The 22440-nt window shown below is 43.7% G+C and overlaps 1 protein-coding gene across 2 annotated transcripts in view; it reads right to left on the bottom strand.

The window, feature by feature from the left end:
• PIKFYVE (phosphoinositide kinase, FYVE-type zinc finger containing) overlaps window positions 1-22440 on the bottom strand; it is a 921889-nt gene that overhangs the window by 855880 nt on the left and 43569 nt on the right. For both annotated transcript variants that reach the window (XM_068244945.1, XM_068244946.1), the window contains exon 6: window positions 16361-16487. In XM_068244945.1, the coding sequence (XP_068101046.1) occupies window positions 16361-16487 (127 nt within the window). The remainder of the gene's footprint in view (window positions 1-16360; window positions 16488-22440) is intronic.

The raw sequence follows: 22440 nt of genomic DNA, 5'->3' as shown, positions 1-22440 counted from the left end.
TGAACTCACCATACTCCTAACGGAATACCTTGGGGTGTCTTCTTTCTAAAATGGGGTCATTTGTGGGGTTCCTATACTGCCCTGGCATTTTAGGGGCCCTAAACCGTGAGGAGTAGTCTTGAAACCAAATGTCGCAAAATGACCTGTGAAATCCTAAAGGTACTCATTGGACTTTGGGCCCCTTAGCGCAGTTAGGGTGCAAAAAAGTGCCACACATGTGGTATCGCCATACTCAGGAGAAGTAGTATATTGTGTTTTGGGATGTATTTTTACACATACCCATGCTGGGTGGGAGAAATATCTCTGTAAATGACAATTTTTTGATTTTTTTTACACACAATTGTCCATTTACAGAGAGATTTCTCCCACCCAGCATAGGTATGTGTAAAAATACACCCCAAAACACATTATACTACTTCTTCTGAGTTAGGCGATACCACATATGTGACACTTTTTTGCAGCCTAGGTGCGCTAAGGGGCCCAACGTCCTATTCACAGGTCATTTTGAGGCATTTGTTTTCTAGACTACTCCTCACGGTTTAGGGCCCCGAAAATGCCAGGGCAGTATAGGAACGCCACAAGTGACCCCATTTTAGAAAGAAGACACCCCAAGGTATTCCGTTAGGTGTATGGTGAGTTCATAGAAGATCTTATTTTTTTATCACAAGTTAGTGAAAAATGAAACTTTGTGAAAAAAACAATAAAAATCAATTTCCGCTAACTTTTGACAACAAATAAAATCTTTTATGAACGCTTCATACACCTAACGGAATACCTTGGGGGGTCTTTTTTCTAAAAAGGGTCACTTGTGGAGTTCCTATACTGCCCTGGCATTTTACAGGCCCAAAACCGTGAGTAGTCTGGAAGCCAAATGTCTCAAAATGACTGTTCAGGGGTATAAGCATCTGCAAATTTTGATGGCAGGTGGTCTATGAGGGGGCGAATTTTGTGGAACCGGTCATAAGCAGGGTGGCCTCTTACATGACAGGTTGTATTGGGCCTGATCTGAAGGATAGGAGTGCTGGGGGGGGGGGGGGTGACAGGAGGTGATTGATGGGTGTCTCAGGGGGTGGTTAGAGGGGAAAATAGATGCAATCAATGCACTGGGGAGGTGATTGGAAGGGGGTCTGAGAGGGGATCTGAGGGTTTGGCCGAGTGATCAGGAGCCCACACGGGGCAAATTAGGGCCTGATTTCATGGGTAGGTGTGCTAGGGGGTGACAGGTGGTGACAGCAGGTGATAGATGGGTGTCTCAAGGTGTGATTAGAGGGGGGAATAGATGCAAGCAATGCACTGGCGAGGTGATCAGGGCTGGGGTCTGAGGGCGTTCTGAGGGTGTGGGCGGGTGATTGGGTACCCTAGGGGCAGATAGGGGTCTAATCTGATGGGTAGCAGTCACAGGTGGTGACTGGGGGTGATTGATGGGTAATTAGTGGGTGTTTAGAGGAGAGAACAGATCTAAACAGTGCACTTGGGAGGTGATCTGATGTCGGGTCTGCAGGCGATCTAATGGTGTGGGTGGGTGATCAGATTGCCCGCAAGGGGCAGGTTAGGGGCTGATTGATGGGTGGCAGTGACAGGTGGAGATTGATGGGTGGCAGTGACAGGGGGTGATTGATAGGTGATTGACAAGTGATCAGTGGGTTATTACAGGGAAGAACAGATGTAAATAATGCACTGGCGAATTGATAAGGGGGGGTCTGAGGGCAATCTGAGCGTGTTGGCGGGTGATTGGGTGCCCGCAAGGGGCAGATTAGGGTCTAATGTGATGGGTAACAGTGACAGGTGGTGATAGGGAGTGATTGATGGGTAATTAGTGGGTGTTTAGAGGAGAGAACAGATCTAAACAGTGCACTTGGGAGGTGATCTGACGTCGGGTCTGCAGGCGATCTAATGGTGTGGGTGGGTGATCAGATTGCCCGCAAGGGGCAGGTTAGGGGCTGATTGATGGGTGGCAGTGACAGGGGGTGATTGATGGGTGATTGACAGGTGATTGACAAGTGATCAGGGGGGAGAGATGCATACAGTACACGGGGGGGGGGGGGGTCTGGGGAGAATCTGAGGGGTGGGGGTGATCAGGAGTCCCCAGGGGGCAGTTTAGGGACTAAAAAAAATAGCGTTGACAGATAGTGACAGGGAGTGATTGATGGGTGATTAGGGGGGTGATTGGGTGCAAACAGTGGTCTGGGGGGTGGGTCTGAGGGGTGCTGTGGGCGATCAGGGGGCAGATCAGTGTGTTTGGGTGCAGACTAAGGTGGCTGCAGCCTGCCCTGGTGGTCCCTCGGACACTGGGACCACCAGGGCAGGAGGCAGCCTGTATAATACGCTTTGTATACAATACAAAGCGTATTATACGCTTTGTATGCGGCAGATCGTGGGTTAACATCCCGCCGGCGCTTCCGTATGGCCGGCGGGATGTTGTCGCGGGTGGGCGGAGCCTAACGAAGGCGGAAGAGTCCCAGGACCCAACGCCAATGTGCGTTACGTGGTCCTGGGGCTGCCACTTTGCTGCCGCCAACGTGCAGTGGGCGGTCGGCAAGTGGTTAAGTTAACACATCAATCCTTAAAATAACTCCAGAATTCTAAAGTTAAAGACAGGCTGTTAATTAACTGCGTGTGAAAATAACTACAGAGGAGGTACCTTAACTACAGAGGAGGTAACTTAAGGAATGGAGAGATAATATAACTCTCTCACTGTGTGGAGGTATGTTTTCTCTTGCCTTATCTCCAGCATGATCTTAGTGAATTGAGGCCAAACAATTAATAGATTTACTCCAGGTGAGAGATTCAGAAAGTATTCAAGCCAAGAATCACCTTTACAGGATGGCAACACCACAGCTCTATCATTGGGGCCAATCACTGCACTTCCTCAGTAGCAGGGAGTGCAGTGATTGGCCCCAATGATGGAGCTATGGTCCCGCCCTCGAGACCAGCGGCCCCTATTAAAATGCGAGCAGGGAGCAGTGAGCAGCGAGCGAATGGGATTTGGCGGTCTGAGGCAACACCTCCCGTGTGATTGGTGCTTTGCAGCCCAAAGGCTACTTCCTGGGATCAGTGAAGCCGCATGGCTGCTCTGCATGGGGGGCAGAGACAGGGCTTGTGTAGCTGCCTGCAGACAAGTGCTGCCACCAACAGATGCTGCTCTCCTCACATGACTGGTCCTCAATGATCTGCACTGCAGCTTGTAGCAGCATTAGTTTTTCCTGTCCTTCAACAACAAGACAAGACAAGACAAGACAAATAACATTTATATTGCGCTTTTCTACTGACGGACTCAAAGCACTAGAGCTGCAGTCACTAGTGAAAGGATATGTAGGTATATATGTATATATATGTATATATATATTAGTATATAGTATAGTATATAGATCAATTTCATATACAAGTATACATGTATCTAAGCAGTGTGATATTAAAGTGTCTATAGAACAATCAGCCACCCACACACATCTGTGCAGGAAGAGCTGGCTGCATGAAATAGAGAATAGTCAAATTCTTCTTGCTGGGCAAAACCCCTAAGTGCCCCAAATGGGGACACCTGGAAGGTCATAAATAACATATTTCCCCGTGGTCATTGAACTGTGCTGTTTCTTGTAAATCACATGACTTTCTGTAATTATGGTGAAATATGATGATATACTGCACATGAGCAAAACCCTGTATTCAGTAGGATATAAGGAAGGTAATGAAGTAAAGAACTAGCATATTGTGTGCTCACATCGTGTGCGTGTGTGTGTGCGCGCGCGTGCGTGTGTGTGCGTGCGTGCGTGCGCGTGTGTGTGTGTCTTTTGTTAACCATTTAATGTCCTGGCGCCAGGAACTTAAGTAGTCTAAAGCATCTGATATCTGACAAGGCCGTGACATGAACTTAAATAGCAACCACTCCTTTCAACTAGGACGCGCTCTATAGGCAGTAGCAGTGTTAGGGAGACTTGCCTAAGGTCTCCTACTGAATAGGTGCTGGCTTACTGAACAGGCAGAGCCGAGATTTGAACCCTGGTCTCCTGCGTCAGAGGCAGAGCCCTTAACCATTACACCATCCAGCCATGAGTTGTGGCCCAGCTTTAAGGCTGGGCCACAACTCATGAATTGCTGCAGGCTATAACTCCATCTCCCTTCCCCATGCATAGAGGGAGTGCTGCTGCTCGCAGGTAGGCCTCACTGCCCCATAGATATGCACTGGTCCCCCAGGGCAGGCAGGCAGGTTGGTGTCCTGGATCATCTCCAGATTGGTGGTGTCAGTATAGCAAAGTGGGGGATAACCCCCCTCTGGCCCTATGCAAGCTAGGTACATGTGGATGCTGCACTGTGACATGCTGATATGTTATGGCTGGATGGACAGGAGTGAGTGAGCTCACATTGTGTGGAGGATAATGTGGCGTATATAAAGCTGCTAAGGAATGTCCCAGCTGCCTGCCCCTTCACTTGATTAAACCATAGAAAGTATATATATAAAGCTGCTAAGGAATGTCCCAGCTGCCTGCCCCTTCACTTGATTAAACCATAGAAAGTTTGGGTGCTGAAGGCCTTGCTGGATGGGCTGTGCTGCTGCTGCAGGCTGGACAGCTTGGGGGAGAAGATCCACAACAAACTCCCACACCATAGACACACCAGGCTTAGCATATTTATTTTCCTGGTTTTTGCCCTTTAATCCTACGTGTGCCTTATGGTAAAAATGTGCCTTTTAGTAAATTGTCAATTCAAAAGTTATTAAACCACTATCTATAGAGAATGACAATTAACAACAACCAAATGGGGAGCACTCAGAACTGAAAATATCAAAACACAGACTAAATATAAATATTCGACCCTACCAATTTAACCCCCTCAGAAAGGGACTTTATCATAGGTGCAAAATTAGTGCAAAAGTGCGTAAAACATTCAGTAAATTATATTTAAATTACATTCTTAGTGATTAAGACCATAGTTGTCTGGTCACAGCTCTGACAATGCTCCCTTTTTTTGGGGGAAACATGCATGTTCAAATACAGTGGTTTGCAAAAGTATTTGGCCCCCTTGAAGTTTTCCACACTTTGTCACATTACTGCCACAAACATGAATCAAGTTTATTGGAATTCCACATGAAAGACCAATACAAAGTGGTGTACACATGAGAAGTAGAACGAAAATCATACATGATTCCAAACATTTTCTACAAATAAATAACTGCAAAGTGGGGTGTGCGTAATTATTCGGCCCCCTGAGTCAATACTTTGTAGAACCACCTTTTGCTGCAATTACAGCTGCCAGTCTTTTAGGGTATGTCTCTACCAGCTTTGCACATCTAGAGACTGAAATGTGTGCCCATTCTTCTTTGCAAAACAGCTCCAGCTCAGTCAGATTAGATGGACAGCGTTTGTGAACAGCAGTTTTCAGATCTTGCCACAGATTCTCGATTGGATTTAGATCTGGACTTTGACTGGGTCATTCTAACACATGAATATGTTTTGTTTTAAACCCTTCCATTGTTACCCTGGCTTTATGTTTAGGGTCGTTGTCTTGCTAGAAGGTGAATCTCCGCCCCAGTCTCAAGTCTTTTGCAGACTCCAAGAGGTTTTCTTCCAAGATTGCCCTGTATTTGGCTCCATCCATCTTCCTATCAACTCTGACCAGCTTCCCTGTCCCTGCTGAAGAGAAGCACCCCCAGAGCATGATGCTGCCACCACCATATTTGACAGTGGGGATGGTGTGTTCAGAGAGATGTGCAGTGTTCATTTTCCGTCACACATAGCGTTTTGCATTTTGGCTAAAACGTTCCATTTTGGTCTCATCTGACCAGAGCACCTTCTTCAACATGTTTGCTGTGTCCCCCACGTGGCTTGTGGCAAACTGCAAATGGGACTTCTTATGCTTTTCTGTTAACAATGGCTTTCTTCTTGCCACTCTTCCATAAAGGCCAACTTTGTGCAGTGCACGACTTATAGTTGTCCTATGGACAGATTCCCCCACCTGAGCTGTAGATCTCTGTAGCTCGTCCTGAGTCACCATGGGCCTCTTGACTGCATTTCTGATCAGCGCTCTCCTTGTTCGGCCTGTGCATTTAGGTGGACGGCCTTGTCTTGGTAGGTTTACAGTTGTGCCATACCCCTTCCATTTCTGAATGATCGCTTAACAGTGCTACTTTTTGTAGCCTAAGCCTGCTTTAAATTTCTCAATAACTTTATCCCTGACCTGTCTGGTGTGTTCTTTGGACTTCGTGGTGTTGTTGCTCCCAATATTCTCTTAGACAACCTCTGAGGCTGTCACAGAGCAGCTGTATTTGTGTAACATTAGGTTACACACAGGTGCACTCTATTTAGTCATTAGCACTCATCAGGCAATGTCTATGGGCAACTAACTGCACTCAGACCAAAAGGGGCTGAATAATTACGCACACCCCACTTTTAAGTTATTTATTTGTAAAAAAATGTTTGGAATCATGTATGATTTTCGTTCCACTTCTCACATGTACACCACTTTGTATTAATCTTTCATGTAGAATTCCAATAAAATTGATTCATGTTTGTGGCAGTTATGTGACAAAATGTGGAAAATTTCAAGGGGGCCGAATACTTTTGCAAGCCACTGTATGTGTATTTAGACATATACTACAATATATGAGGGGTTACATTTTGACTAATATCTTTTTGGGGTGTTTCCCCATTAAGTTGTCAATTGCATGTCATTCGCCTTAGCAGTTATTTGATTAATTAATATTTATAATTATATACAAAGTCAGAATAAGGACCTATAACATTTGGATTTTTTATTTTAACTGCTAAATATAGACCTAGAGACAGAGGAATATGGAAAAGATAAGTGTCATGGATGAGCCGTGAAAAAATGCAGTCACAATCGGTTTTCTGTACAATTCCATTTGTATATGTAGTTTTAGCAGAATGCAAATACCTTGGGGTCTGGCTATTCTAGCAGATCTATATTCATATGACTCCATATGTTCTCCAGGGAAGCCAATGTTTATGTTTAACCACTTCAGCCCTCAGTCGTGTTTCACTTTATGCATCCAAGCAATTTTCACCTCCCATTAATTTGCCTATAATTTTATCACTACTTATCACAATGAACTGATCTATATCTTGTTTTTTCAGCCACCAATTAGGCTTTCTTTGGGTGGTACATTTTGCTAAGAGCTACTTTACTGTAAATGCATTTTAACAGGAAGAATAAGAAAAAAAAATAGGAAAAAAAAATATTTCTCAGTTTTCAGCCATTATAGTTTTAAAATAATACATGCCTCCATAATTAAAACACATGTATTGTATTTGCCTAATAGTCCCGGGTATTACACCGTTTAAATTATGTCCCTATCACAATGTATGGCGACAATATTTTATTTGGAAATAAAAGTGCATTTTTTCCGTTTTGCATCCATCACTATTTACAAGCTTAGAATAAAAAAAATAGAAATAGGGGGCATGGCTTGCCACCAAGAAGTATGGACGCTTGAACCCCACTCTCCTCAGAGGCCCAGCTAATATTGCGGCCATACGCGACCCACAGCACGCAGCCTAAACAGACTAACACCGGCAGTCTCCGGAACCTCTCCGCTCCCCGAAATGGCAGGCAAAAGGAAGAAGGGGGCCACCCAGCCACGCAAATTGACAGAGTTCTTCACCGCTCCTGCGGCCTCCCAAAATGGTGTCGGCTCTATGCGCTCTGCATCCACAGCCACACAAGGACAAGGTAGGGCGCTGAACACAGCTGACTATACGCCTCTGCCCTGCTCAAACTCCTTTGCAGCCCTATCTGCCCCAGACAGCGAATCCTCTGCTCCTAACACCCCCACATCTCGCAGCCCAGCCAAGACAAAACCCAGACGGGAAGCAAACAGCTTCCCCTCCTACTCAGCATGATCCTCTGGGAGACTTCCCTGCGTCAGAACAGCCCGTCTCCCAGTCCTTTCTTAAGGATTTTATGTTATCCTTCAGGGAAGCCTTGCAAACTGATTTGAAATCACTCTCAGCTCAGCTCCTGCACTCAATCACAGACCTCTCTGCTAGAGTTTCTTACATTGAAGATAAAATACCTGATATCTCTATGGCGCATTACGAATTGGTAGACACTCACTTAGAACTAGCAGAAGATGTTAAATGGATAAAAGAAAATTTTTTATAGACTCTGAGGATAGAAATAGACGAAACAACAAAGATTAGAGGCATCCCTGAATCCGTCTCTGCTGAGGACTTACACCATTATGTTACAACCATACTAAAAAACTCTCTCCTAGAGATCCCTCCCCAGGAACTTGTAGTGGATCGCGCCCACAGACTACCGAAGCCCAAATTCTTCCATGTCAAGGAGTCTCTTCTAGCCCTTACAAGAAGAGGAAAACTACTCCCCGATCCCTACGCTGGACTTATCCCAAATGACTCTACAAGCTCGGAGGGCCCTAGCCCTGGTAACTACAGCCTTATGCAACTGCAACATACCATATAAGTGGGGCTTCCCCACTTGATCATCCAGAGGAATGGCTCTGTGTTCATTGTTAAATCTCCCCAAGAGGGATCCACGTTACTGCCCACTTGGAGCATTCCTATCCCGGTGTTCCCTGTAAGGAAAGATGCTCCCTCTCAAAAACCACAAGAGATAACGTCTGGCATGGAATGGCTCTCGGACACCCCTTGCCCTTCTGAAGACCCGGCTGCTACTGCTACTGCACCTGCCGTTTGTAGTCCTTTTCTCACCCTTGGACTCTAACTCAGCTTCTCTGGCTCACAGAACTTTTGGAGCTTAGTTCTCCTGCTCTCCCCCTCTGTGCATGGAGTTAATTCTCCTTATCCCATCACCTGGGCTTTCCCAACCGAAGTTGGGCTTCAGTGAGGCATTGTTATGCTTATTTGTTTTGTGATTTACTGTGCTTCTTAACTATATGTATATTTTCTTCTTTTATTCTCCACAAGAGGCTCTACACCTTCTCCCCAACCCCCCTCCCTTACCTTCCCTACCCCTGAACCCTCTCCAACTCATATGGGAAATACCATAATGCATTATGTGGGATGTCTTTTTGTAGTTTTTTTGTAGTTTAGGACAGTATTATGACTTGCAGTTTAAATGATCAATATGAGTCTTAAACTACTCTTTCTTAATGTACGTGGACTCAACTCAGACAGGAAGTGTTATCTGCTCTGGAGATTGGCCAGAGAGGAAAAAGCAGAAATTCTCTGTATCCAAGAGACCAACCTCACTGACCAATCTGCATTGAAGCTACGACACCCTGCCTTCCCTCATATTTTCCACAGCACCTTGGGACAAAAAAAGAAAAGAGGGGTTATTTATTGATATTAAGGACTCTGTATCTTTTGAACTCATTTCTTCACATCATGACCCCAATGGAAGATACTGTATGTAGTCCTTAACTGCAAAATCTCAAATGCTGTCTTTTCAATTGTCAACAACTATGCTCCTAACTGTAAACAGGTCAGATTTTTCAATGCTTTAATCCGAAAGATCTCTCCTCTGTTACAAGGTCCAAAAATCATTTGTGGTGATCTTAACTGTATTGTGGACCAGTACCTTGATACCTCCTCTCGGAGATCCTCACATAGCCCTTATTTAAGAAAATATCTGCTGAACGCTGAACTGTACGATACTTGGCGTACACTAAATCCCACAAGCATAAGCTACTCATATTTTTTGTCAGTACATGCCTCATCATCCAGAATAGATATGATCTTAGCAGACAAATTTCTCCTCCCCTATCTGAGATCTGCCGAGATTGGTGACAGATCCTGGTTCGATCATGCTCCAATAAGCATTATACTACAGCTGTCTTCTAAAGTAGAAGCAGCCAGACCCTGGAGAATAAATGTTTCAATACTCACCTCACCCAAACTTGCCTCCCAAATTGAAAAGGAAATCTAAACCTATTTCCAACTCACTTCTGCCCCTGATAACTCTAAACTAAATCAATGACTAGCTCATAAGGCATACATCTGAGGAATTTATATTAAAATCCCCTCATTCCATAACAAACAAAAGAGGAAACACCTAGATGATATTTTGCTAAACATCTCTACCCTAGAACAAGAGCTTTCTCTCCACCTCAACCCCCAAACCTGTAAGCTTCTTGAATCATTAAGGCATAATTATAGGAATCTGCTATTCCAAGACTATGACAGATGGCTTTCAATTCTCAGGTGTACGCATTACTCAGACTCTAATTAAGCCAGCAGAAAAATGGCCTTAAAATAAAAGGGAAGAGAATCAAACAAAAAAAATCACCCAATTATCACACCCACACTCAAATGTCGTCCAGCACCACCCTCAAGACATCGCCAATGCTATGGCAGACTACTATAGTAAATTATATAATTTGCACCTCTGCCCAGATACCCACCCCCAAGAGATTGAAGCTTCCTTAATACCGTTAACCTACCCTCTCTATCACCAGAACAGTCTCGACTTATCAATAAACCATTCACTGAATCAGAAGTCTTATCTGCTATAAAACTCCTTAAACCTAGCAAAGCCCCCAGCCCCGACGGATTTATTAATAAGTACTACCACACCTTCTCAAAACTCCTCATATCCCCCCCTAACACATACATTCAATGAAATATCCTCATTAAACTCATTGCCTCCTGAATTTTTATCAGCAACAATTACTACTATTCATAAACAAGGAAAAGACCCCCAAAACCCTAGCAGCTATAGACCCATATCGCTGCTCAACACAGACCTAAAACTTCTCGCTAAAGTGCTTGCTAATAGACTTGCCCTCATTTTACCTTCACTGTTCCACCCAGATCAGGTAGGATTCGTAAAGGGGAGACTCACTAGCGATGGGACAAGAAGGATCCCGGGCCTTTTGCATGGTGTTGAGACCTGTTGAACGCCTTCTCTCTTTCTTTCTTTGGATGCAGAGAAGGTGTTCGACAAGGTCAATTGGTGCTATCTAAGAGAGACCCTTTAACGCTTCGGTATCTCTGGCTTTCTACTCAATACAATCCTAGCCTTATATTCCAACCCCTCAGCAGTAGTCACTAACGATGGTTTCAGATCCACTCCATTCAACATTACGAACGGAACCAGACAAGGTTGCCCCCTCTCCCCCTTAATATTTATCCTCTCCCTTGAACCCTTAGCCCAACTAATTAGGAACGACCCACTTATCTCAGGTGTCAAAATAGGAAAAGATCAATTTAAACTCGGCCTATTCGCGGACGATATTTTACTAACTTTAACTAACCCTTCCAAATCCTTATCCAGAGTTAAAGACATACTAGCATTTTTCTCCCGAGTGTCGTATTATAAATTAAATGAATCCAAGTCGGTGATTATGCCCGTGAATCTAACACCTACACAAATTACCCCTCTTAAGTCCCTCATCTTTCCCCTGGTCTGACCGCTCCATACGTTATCTAGGAATTGAGTTAACTCCTATTTCCCAACTCTTTAAGGCCAACTACTCCACATGGTTGCCGAAACTCCCTTCTCTCCTACAGCCAATAACTAAACAGGAATTTTCATGGATTGGCAGAACCACCGCTTTCAAAACACTTCTTATACTTGTTTAGGAACTTACCTATCACAGTCCCTATAACCTTCCTGCGCAGATTACAATCCACAGTCAACAATTTTATTTGGGCCAATAGACAACCAAGATTTTCTAATAACATCTTAACGTTACACCAGAAATTTGGCGGGTTTGGCCTCCATTCATTAATTTCCTATTATAGAGCAACAATAGTTGAACAAGCTATTACTGCCTGGCACCAACCCCCCCGATAAACTCTGGGTAAAAATTGAAAGGTCCTTTCTCCAAGGCCACCCTTTCCCGGCCTATCTAACTTCCTTTACTCCTCAGAAAAAAATGTCATATATGCTGTTACCCCCTCAGTAGAAACATGGCTGTAGAATGGCACAGATTCTGCAATATCTTTCACCAAAAAGACTCTAATACTCATCTGAAAATCCCTATTTCTGTACTATCCCTAAATATCCCTGATCTGGATTTATCATCTTGGGAACCCCTAGGGATAACCTATATCCAAGACCTACTCAATGAAAATATCATTAAAACTTTTTTCAGATTTGCAACAATCCTACAATATCTCTGGCAGGGATTTTTATAAATATCTCCAAATCAGAGATTTTCTTCAAAAAAAATCCCTCATGCCCAAAACGCCTTCCCAGAGATATTGCGACCTCCCTCAATAACCCACATCCTATTCAAATTAACCATTTCACCTCGAAGGGTTTTTAAAAATAATGAAAGTGTATTTCATTTTTCTATGGGAAGGTGTATAATAGGGTATTTGGATGTGGTTTTACTTTTTAGCCACAAGATGGAGATACAGAGTTAGTGTGTTGTAAAAATAGAAACAGAACCAAGTGTTTGTATTTGTTTATAATTGTGTAAATACAGGGATGTAGATACCCGTGCTGGAGGAGGTGAAAAGGTTAAGGTATCCCACCTATACGCTTATCCTAATACAGCTTCACGCCTTGATTCCCACTGGCAGCTTTCCTCCTGGAACATTACTGCCTCCCAAGACGATTGGAACAGAGCCTCCAGAGAGAGGAGGAAAATATCTCACTGCTCCAACCACTGGGATAACTACCTTAAACTACGTCGGCAATGGTTTTACACCCAAACCAAACTATCCACGTTCGAACCTAAAACACCCCCTCTATGTTGGAGAGGCTGTGGCCTTGATGGTTCCCTCCCACATATCATGTGGACCTGCCCTAAAATTCACCCGTTATGGAAGCAAATTGAAGTAGACTGCCCTCATACTCGGGTACTCTTTCCCCAGACCTAGCCCTGCTACACCTAAATGCCAACATGCTTCCCAAACAAGATAAGCTTATAATTTCCCACTTTCTTATTACGACAAGACTAGCAATAACGGCCCATTGGCTTTCCCCTGAGTGTCCTTCAATGGCTAACATTCTGTTTAAAGCCGACTTTCATCTACATGCAGAAAAATGCTTCCAAGTAAAAGAAGGCAAACGCCCTCTTTTTACCCCACAAGTAAAAAACTGGCCACTATTGTTCCCCCAATCGACCATACTCGAAGACTAGCCTATTTCCCATCCCCCTACCAGCCTCTGATAATAGCCTCAAATCTACGTTCTTTTGTTGTTACTCCAATGTTTACGTTTTTTTTTTTTTTTTTTTTTTTATAATATTCAAGTTTTTACTACTGTTACTAGTATTACTACACTTGGAGCTTATCTTCAGTTAAAAGTTAACCAAATCAGACACATTCCTTCATTAGCACTCTATTTGTAACTCTATGCAAATGGTGCACTCTTGTCTACTGCTGATATAAAGCCAGACTATTGAAAAGTTTAATGTGTTTATTATATGCACACACTTAAGCCGCTAGGCTTAATATTGCCTGTTTTTGTATTTTCTCGTTCTTCTGTTAAAAACTTAATAAAGATTTATTGAAACAAAAATATAGAAATATGTCATCTTTACATGAATATTTAAAAAGTTTAGACCCTTAGGAAAATATTTACATTTTTTATTGTAATTTTTTTTTTTTTATTAAACATTTTATTTGGGTATTTTTTGGGAGGGTGGGGTGTAAATAGTAATTTTTTTATGTAAATGTGTTTATTTTATTTTTTTATGTAGATGTCATTTTACTATTTGGCCATAAGATGGCAGCCATGAGTTTATTTACATTATGTCACTCTAAGCGTAACATGTACGCTTAGAGGGACATAGGGGGGACGTAAGAGGCAGAAAAAGTGAGGCTTCCGAGAGAAGCTGTTGCTTTTTCTGCCGGGGAAAGGGATCAATGATCGGGCACCCTGTCTCAATTAATTGATTCCCTTGCTAACGAACCGCGGCCTGGGAGCGTGCGATCTAGCGCAGGAGTGCACATGCGGCCTTTTGGACGTATATTACATGTCCAAAAGGCCAAAGTTGTTAATTAACCAGAACAAAAGAAATTTCCTTCATGGCAGATAATAGCCAGGTGTGAATTTCTAAGCTGAAATTAAAGCCATTTGCTGCCCACAGCAGAGCTGAGCTTTTCCTCATCAGGTGACCAGACCTGATGGCACCACTGGGAGCAGATTGGAATGGATGTGTTGTATAATTTTTGTGCCATGTAAAGGATAACATACATATGACAGGTATGACATTTAAATCATTTTGTTGGTCATAATCCGCTGAGTATTCTAAAACAAATTTTATGCCATTGACATCCCCAGCCACCAAGATATTAATTTTGGAGCAACTAATTGGGCTAGACTAGTGGTCCTTGTTTCCCCGGATTCACAGTATATACATTTTCAGCACAAATATGGCATTTAACGTTTTTGAATTACAGTGTTCTACAGTTAAAACCTAAAATCTCCCTCCAAGGAGATGGACTGTGATTGGTCTGTAAACCGGAGGGGGCAGGCTTTGTCCCACCCCAAAACTAGCTTCAGTAAAACCAAGGTGCATGCAGGGAGGAGCAGTCCTCCATTTTACCATTGTAAGGATTGCATGCAGATAACATGAGGACAGAGCTAGCTGCCATTTTGCCTGAACTCTGATCTGGAAACAAAGAAATTTCCATGTGCTCGATTTCTACACAAAGGGACACATTTCATCTGAACTTACGAGGACTTACGAGGCCAACGGAGGAAAAAAAGTTAATTACCTGCATTGTCGTTTCAGGCACGGAGGACGCCGTCCACGCCGATCCGCCAGATCCCCCCACTCATTAAATCCCTGGGCCAGCTCCCGACCCCACGGCCCGGGTCGGGCTTTCCTGCCTCTCCAAAGATGGCCGCTTCCTCTGGCCGCAGCTGCGCAGTCCGCCTGGCCGCTACGTAGCGTGGATCAGGGAGGTTGGCCCTAGAGCTGCGCAGCCGCACTCGTGGCCAGGCGGCCTGTGCAGCCGCGGCCAGAGGTAGCGGCCATCTTTGGAGAGGCAGGAGAGCCCGACCCGGGCCGTGGGGTCGGGAGCTGGCCCGGGGGGGAAACGAGCGGGGGGACCCGGCGGATCGGCACGGAGAGCGCGGACGGCATCCTCCGTGCCTGAAATGACGATGCAGGTAATTAACTTTTTTTCCTCCGTTGGCCTAGTAAGTCCTTTAAGTAATTTTTTTTCTTTCTTTTTTTTTTTTACACTGGGTTACTCTTCTATTTAATCGTTCTTTTTAATGATTTTCTGTACAGGTAGTCCCCGGTTTACTAACGACCCGCCGATACGAACGACCGCCGACCCGCTGCGATGACGTCACGCCGCCGGGGACTACCTGTTCTGCTGTCATTTTTAATGCAGAGTAGGCGCAGCGGAAGGTAAATAGAGGACATCTCACCTGTTCCATGGCTGTAGAAGGAGCCGACAGTCCCTATCTCGTTCGTTAACTGAGTACTACCTGTATATATTACTTATATTGCATTTATAATAAAATACTTCTAAGTCATTTCTCTCAGCTGCACCCTACTATTCAGCCAACCAGACAGAATACTAGCTTTTGGAAGAGATGCTACCTGAAGTACTGTTTATTATGGTCAAGCATAGGGTGTTCTAACCGTTTTACATGCAGGTCTTAGAATCCGTAAGAATAGGTTCTCTGTCCTCCTACAGAGGTGGTGGCAGCTTTGTACCCTGAAATAGTGTGTAGTTTGTATTCTTGTAGCTCACAAGCTCCCTTCTAGCCTACCTGCTGCCACATTCCAGCAGTTTCAGCTCATCGATTGCGTCCACCAGGTTGGACAGTCTGTAAGTTGAAATACATTGGAAGGCATTGAGTGGTCCTGCCACTAGGGGGCCTGTGATAATACGGTTTTACTATAATGTAACAGTAAGGATTCCTTATGGTTAATGGATAAGGTATGGTGGTATTGTCAACACCAAACATATGTTTCCACCACCGAGATCAACCCGTATAATCACTAAAGAGTATTCATCAGACTGGAACATGTATTAAGGAAAATATATACATTCCATAACATTCCAGGTGGTTGTGTTCCTTTTTCTAGTAATTAAAATTGGAAATAAATAGGGTGGTTCAAGGTGATGAATATATGCCCCCCCCCCCCCCCCCAACCTACACAAAATGATGCAACTGCACACAAGGGCCCATATGCAATTACATTTTTCAACTGATTTTTCTTCTAGGTGATATTTTCACAACATGTCAGTTATGTGCATTTTAAACCACCAGCAAGCAAGAAAACACGCAAAATAATTTGATAGTAATTTTTTAACTGCTTTGTAGTGCTTTTTCAATTGCAAAATACTGAACAAATATTTAACGAGGAGAATATCTCCTAGGAGAAAAAGTTAATTGTGTATGGGCACAGATATTTTACAACGCAATACATTAGTTACTGAAGTCTCTTTCACACTTCATAAGAAAAAGAATTAAGCTGTTTAGCGTATGAAAATCACAAACTTACTGTTGGACAATGGAAACACTTGAATATAAAACTTGTGGCAGGTACCAAGGCGAGGTTTTGTCAACAACTGGTCCATCGACATTACCAAGTCTCCTTGTGTCATTCGACTTACTCTATCTAGAACTTGCTAGAGGAAATGTAAAAGAAAAGCACAACTTGTAAACATTGAGCAGTTGTTTTGAGTCATTTTACAACATTTTTTTTTTCACTTTAAAGTTGTGATACATTTTGTTGTTCTTCTATTAACAGATGTGCTGCCTTTGTCACTACATCAATATGCTTACTAAAGTAACAGAGCAATGACTATAGCTTCAAAAGGAGATAGAGAGCATTTCAGCACTCCATGATTGCTAATGCAGGAGACTGGACTGATCCATTACACTCTGTGTCTTACTGAAGTGTCATAAATTGGATGTGAAGGGCATGCTCAAGCTCTGGAAACAAACATGTTACTATGGATTTAAGGAGGAGAGGGGATGCTGGCACTGCTGTTCAATCTTTATTAAATAATACAAAAGACACTTACAGTTGCTTGTATCAAGATGGATACGAGTGGCTTAAGGGGGCATCAGGTACTAGAGTCCTCTATAAACAGCTGTTTGTAGCAGACCCTAGCAGCTGTCGCCCACCTAAGCAGCTCATAGCCATGCCACCATCCTCCGCCTCTTGGATTCTTCGGTAGATGCCCCGTTAGATTCGCCAGTCAGGGTCAGTCGGCATAGGGGCAGTCTGCCCGCGCGCCTCCCCCATTTGAGCCGCGCATCCGCAGTATGCCGCGACTGGTAAATCTAACAGGGCATCTCCTGAAGAATCCAGGAGGCGGAGGACGGCAGCAAGGGAGTGATTGGGGCAAGATGCAATCGGCATGGAGGGGGCAGGAGGAAGCCCCAGGTATGTATAAAACATTTTTATTTTGTCATCTCAGGATCACTTTAAAGGTATCGGACAAATATCTCAAAAAAAGCAGTCCTAAAGGCTGGACACTACAGCAAGATTCAGACAACTGTTTTTTTTTACAGTATTGCACTGCCTTTGGTATGAATGGGAATATGCATTTTAATAGTAACCTACCTATTAATGTAGAAAATACCTCAATAACAAACTCCTAAAGCTTACTGTCTGGGGGTAGCTCTGGACTTCGAGCTCTTGTTTCAACCACATATTAACACATTAACAACCTCCTGCTACTTCCATCTCAAAAATATCTCCAGATTTCGTCTTACACAAGAGGCTTCTAAAATACGTGTACATGCTCTAATCATGTCTTGATTACTGTAATAGCCTACTCTGTGGCCTACAAAAATAATAAAAAAAACTGGCACCTCTTCAGTCCCTCCTGAACTCTGCTGCTCATCTCCACCAGCTCTCCTGCCACTCCTCTAATTCTGCCCCCTTTCTGCTAATCCCTCCATTGGCTACCAATTACCCAAAAGATCCAGTTCAAACTCCTAACACCATCAAACAAAACATTACATAGGCTATTCACTTCACATTTTTCCTTATTAATCTTCAGATATAATTTATTCCTGAACCTTCACTCCTCCCAAGAGATCCTGTTGTTGTCCAGTTTGGTCACCTCATCTTATGCTAGCATTGTCACCTCTCCTTTGGACCTCTTTACCACAGCCTATCTGTCATGTTCTAAGCCTGGAAGTTTTTAAAACAGCCTCAAGACACACCTTTTCAGACAAGCTTATAATTTGCTATAGCTAGAATAACTAGAATCCAAAGTTCACTGCCTCATCTGAAAACCTGTATTGGTGATATTATTCAAACTACACATCGATTTTATGTATTGGTACTGATGTCCCCGTTTGTTCTTAGTGTACAGTATGTTGAACTGCTCATGAATCTATGCCAGGGTCGGTTTTACCATTAGGCACTGTAGGGATGTGCTACAGGTACCTGATAATGGAAAAGCTGCTTACTTAACTGCCCAAGTGCCTCTCTCCTTCGCGATGCAGAGTCCAGAGCAGAGCGTGAATGGGTGGTTACTCACCCAGCTCTCGACATTCCACCGACAAGATCTCCCTTCAAGAGTACTCAAGCTGAAGCTCGGATACAAAATGAGGTACATACCTAAAGAGTGGGAAGCAACAGGATCCTATTGAGGTTTCTCTGCATTCTGATGTCCCCCATCACTGAGCCCCCCCCCCCCCCCCCCCCCCAGAAGATTAGCGACAAGGAATTGGAAGACCCAAACCTGTGAGGACCAAACTCAAAAACAGCAGAACCAGCACCCCCTTAAAATAATTTTTCAGGGAAGAAGCTCAGAGGAGCCGAGGTGTTGAAATTGATAATGACCTGAGAGAAGGGCTAGCCAGGCTGAAATCTGAGCACACTGCAGCCTTGAGTAATATCAAAATATATCTTCAAAATCTATAGAAGAACTCACAACTTAAGAGGGAAATGAGGAAAATAAAAATATTAAAGCAGCCGCAAAAGTCGGAGGAGGACAACAAGAAGCACAAATGCCCCCACAATTCCTGTGCTGACCAAAGACAGTGCTGAGCAAAACGCACAAGAAGCTTATAAACATTCAAGATACAACCCCATACACCCCATCATGGCATTAAAGGGAAGGTTCAGGGAGGGAGGTAAAAAAAATAAAAATCAATATCCACTTACCTGGGGCTTCCTCCAGCCCGTGGCAGGCAGGAGGTGCTCTCGCCGCCGCTCCGCAGGCTCCCGGTGGTCTCCGGTGGCCGACCCGACCTGGCCAGGCCGGCTGCCAGGTAGGGCTCTTCTGCGCTCCAAGGCCTGGCACTTCTGCGTCCCACGCGGGTGCGCTGACGTCATCAGACGTCCGCCGGGCTGTACTGCGCAGGCGCAGTAGTTCTGCGCCAGCGCAGTACAGCCCGGCGGACGTCCGGTGACGGTGGAAGGGCTCCGCCCGAAACGTTGTGTGTACTACCTTGCTGCTCCAATACAGCTTGTTGCTGCTTTCAGGCACAGAGTGCCGTGTCCTTTCTTCATATTGTTACATGTACTACAGGTGTGGTGTGCCTGAGGACGCTGTGCACCGGCTGGCCGGAATTATTACCGGTTATTTCCCAAGGTTTGAAGTCCTTGTTGTTTTTTGACTGGAAATGTGCAGCTCACAAACGCTCCAATGAGAGTAATCCCATGTGTTACTCATGCAGGAACGCTGGGGGGTAGCCTCAATCCTTTACTTATGTACTGAAGGTGGATGATTTCTAGCTTCCATCTTGCTCTTTTATGTACCACAGAGCCACAGTTCAAACAAAGCACCTTCAGTAAAAATGATGCCCCCCTGACTGGCTGTACAAGAATGCAGGCTGGGAGATGTACTCACATTAATGGATTACATCTTAAGGCATGAATGTGCGATATCACTGCAGCTGCTTTGAATGCATTTCTGTGGCATATGAAGAAGATCTCTAGACTGTGAGCTCCTCCAAAGGCAAATAAAGTGCAGCAGAAGATGCCAGTGCTATATATTATTATTATTATTTATTGTATTTATAAAGCGCCAACATATTACGCAGCGCTGGACAATAAATATATACAATGATACAAGGATGACATACATAGGGTTATACACATAGAACAAAGTTATACATACAAATTGTACAAAATACATGATCATGCAATATGGGCTGGTTAGGTAGGCCCAGTAATACAAGTACAGGCTGTCATAGGACAGGAGCACATGATCCTGTAGGTTACACTAGGGAGTGGAGGACCCTGTCAGAGGCTTACAATACATCATAATATGGCAGGACATATGACTATGGTAGGGATTAGATTGTGAGCTCCTCTGACGACAGTCAGTGACATGACTATGTACTCTGCAAAGTGCTGCAGAAGATATCAGTGCTATATAAATACTAAATAATGATAATAATAATAATAATATTGAATATTAGACTATGACTATGGTAGGATTAGATTTTTAGCTCCTCTAAGGACAGTCAGTAACATGACTATGTACTCTGTACAGTGCTGCAGAGGATGTCAGATGAGTGTGCTCCCAGCCTCAGCTTTTTATTACCCTCAGGGCCCATTCACACTGGGGAGATTAACGGGCGTTTACTGTGGAGTGCCGAATTGCCAGCGCTTTTAAAAGTGCTAGTATAATGTTAAATATATGGCAATCATCGGTTAACACATGCACTGCTTTTTCATGTTTTGAGCGATCATGATCACAATGTTAAAAAGCGCTAAACGCAATCGCTCAAAAATCGTGAAAATGTCCAGTCAAAAATATGCGTTCACTGCAAAATGCTATCGCTAATCGCTAGCATTTTGCAATCCCCAGTGTGAATGGGCCCTTACTCTGTCCTCCTCCAATGGCTGGCTCTGCAGACTGCTCCAGCATCACTACAGTACAAAGCTTTTGGGGATAGGGAGGGGGGTGAAGAGGGTGGATGCAGGGTACTGTACTCGAGAACCTTTCTGAACAGCGAATAGGGACTGTCTACAAATCTTTGTATTTTTTCAGTGGCCGAGCAGATGCAGTTATTAGCACAATTGTGAAGAGAGCAGAAAGCTTTTTCTCTCCGCACCCTTAAGGTGGCCATACATCAGGCGACTTGGCGGCTGATCAACCATCTGATTTTGATTATTATAATCAAATCGGATGAAAATTGTGTCGCAAAGTGCATGCCTGATCAACAATGTCACCAATGTCAGGCTAAAATTGGTCGCATTAGTCAATTGGTCATGCTGCAAGATGTTGGGCTATTGTTTTCGGTTGGGTGCGTGGCGGTAAAGGCGAGCAATATCGGAGAGAGTGACAAAACTTCTGGCGCTGTTTATGTATATATAAGGGTGTGTATGTGCAGTCATACATTACCTGTCCTGTGTCGCAGTACCCGCCCTCTTCTGAATCCACTGCTACACTTCCCATACTTGCTGCCGGCGCAAGGCCGGCATGTATAGGAAAGAACGGTGGATTTGAAGACTGCCAGGCACCGAAGACAGATACAGGACAGGTAATGTAAATATATATATATATATATATATATATATATATATATATATATATATATATATATATATATATATATATATATATATATATATACACACAGGATCTTCTCAAAAAATTAGCATATTGTGATAAAGTTCATTCTTTTCTGTAATGTACTGATAAACATTCGACTTTAATATATTTTAGATTCAAATACACACAACTGAAGTAGTTCAAGCCTTTTATTGTTTTAATATTGATGATTTTGGCATACAGCTCATGAAAACCCAAATTTCCTATCTCAAAAATTTTCATCCAACCAATTAAAGAAAAGTGTTTTTAAAACAAAAAAAGTCAACCTTCAAATAATTATGTTCAGTTATGCACTCAATACTTGGTCGGGAATCCTTTTGCAGAAATGACTACTTCAATGCGGCGTGGCATGGAGGCAATCAGCCTGTGGCACTACTTAGGTGTTATGGAGGCCAAGGATGCTTCGACAGCGGCCTTAAGCTCATCAAGAGTGTTGGGTCTTGCATCTCTTAACTTTCTCTTCACAATATCCCACAGATTCTCTATAGGGTACCAAAAAGTAAGTGAAAAGGGACTAATAAAATTTAATTTGAGCATTTTCTTGCTTTCTGATGGCTTAAAATGCATTCTATTGACAAATGTAAAATATCACCTAGGAGAAAACTCAGGAGAAAATGTGAATTGCATATGGGCCAGATTCTCTATGGGGTTCAGGTCAGGAGAGTTGGCAGGCCAATTGAGCACAGTAATACCATGGTCAGTAAACCATTTACCAGTGGTTTTGGCACTGTGTGCCAGGTCGTGCTGAAAAATGAAATCTTCATCTCCATAAAGCTTTTCAGCAGATGGAAGCATGAACTCACTTTTGAACCAGAAACAGCGACAGAAGCGCCTGACCTGGGCTACAGAGAAGCAGCACTGAACTGTTGCTCAGTGGTCCAAAGTACTTTTTTCAGATGAAAGCAACTTTTACATGTCATTCGGAAATCAAGGTGCCAGAGTCTGGAGGAAGACTGGGGAGAGGGAAATGCCAAAATGCCTGAAGTCCAGTGTCAAGTACCCACAGTCAGTGATGGTCTGGGGTGACATGTCAGCTGCTGGTGTTGGTCCA

This window comes from Hyperolius riggenbachi, chromosome 7 (assembly GCF_040937935.1).
Source record: "Hyperolius riggenbachi isolate aHypRig1 chromosome 7, aHypRig1.pri, whole genome shotgun sequence".
NCBI classification, from domain to species: domain Eukaryota; kingdom Metazoa; phylum Chordata; class Amphibia; order Anura; family Hyperoliidae; genus Hyperolius; species Hyperolius riggenbachi.
The sequence above is the reverse complement of the archived record's forward strand: the minus strand, read 5'-3'. Positions and strand labels throughout refer to the sequence as shown.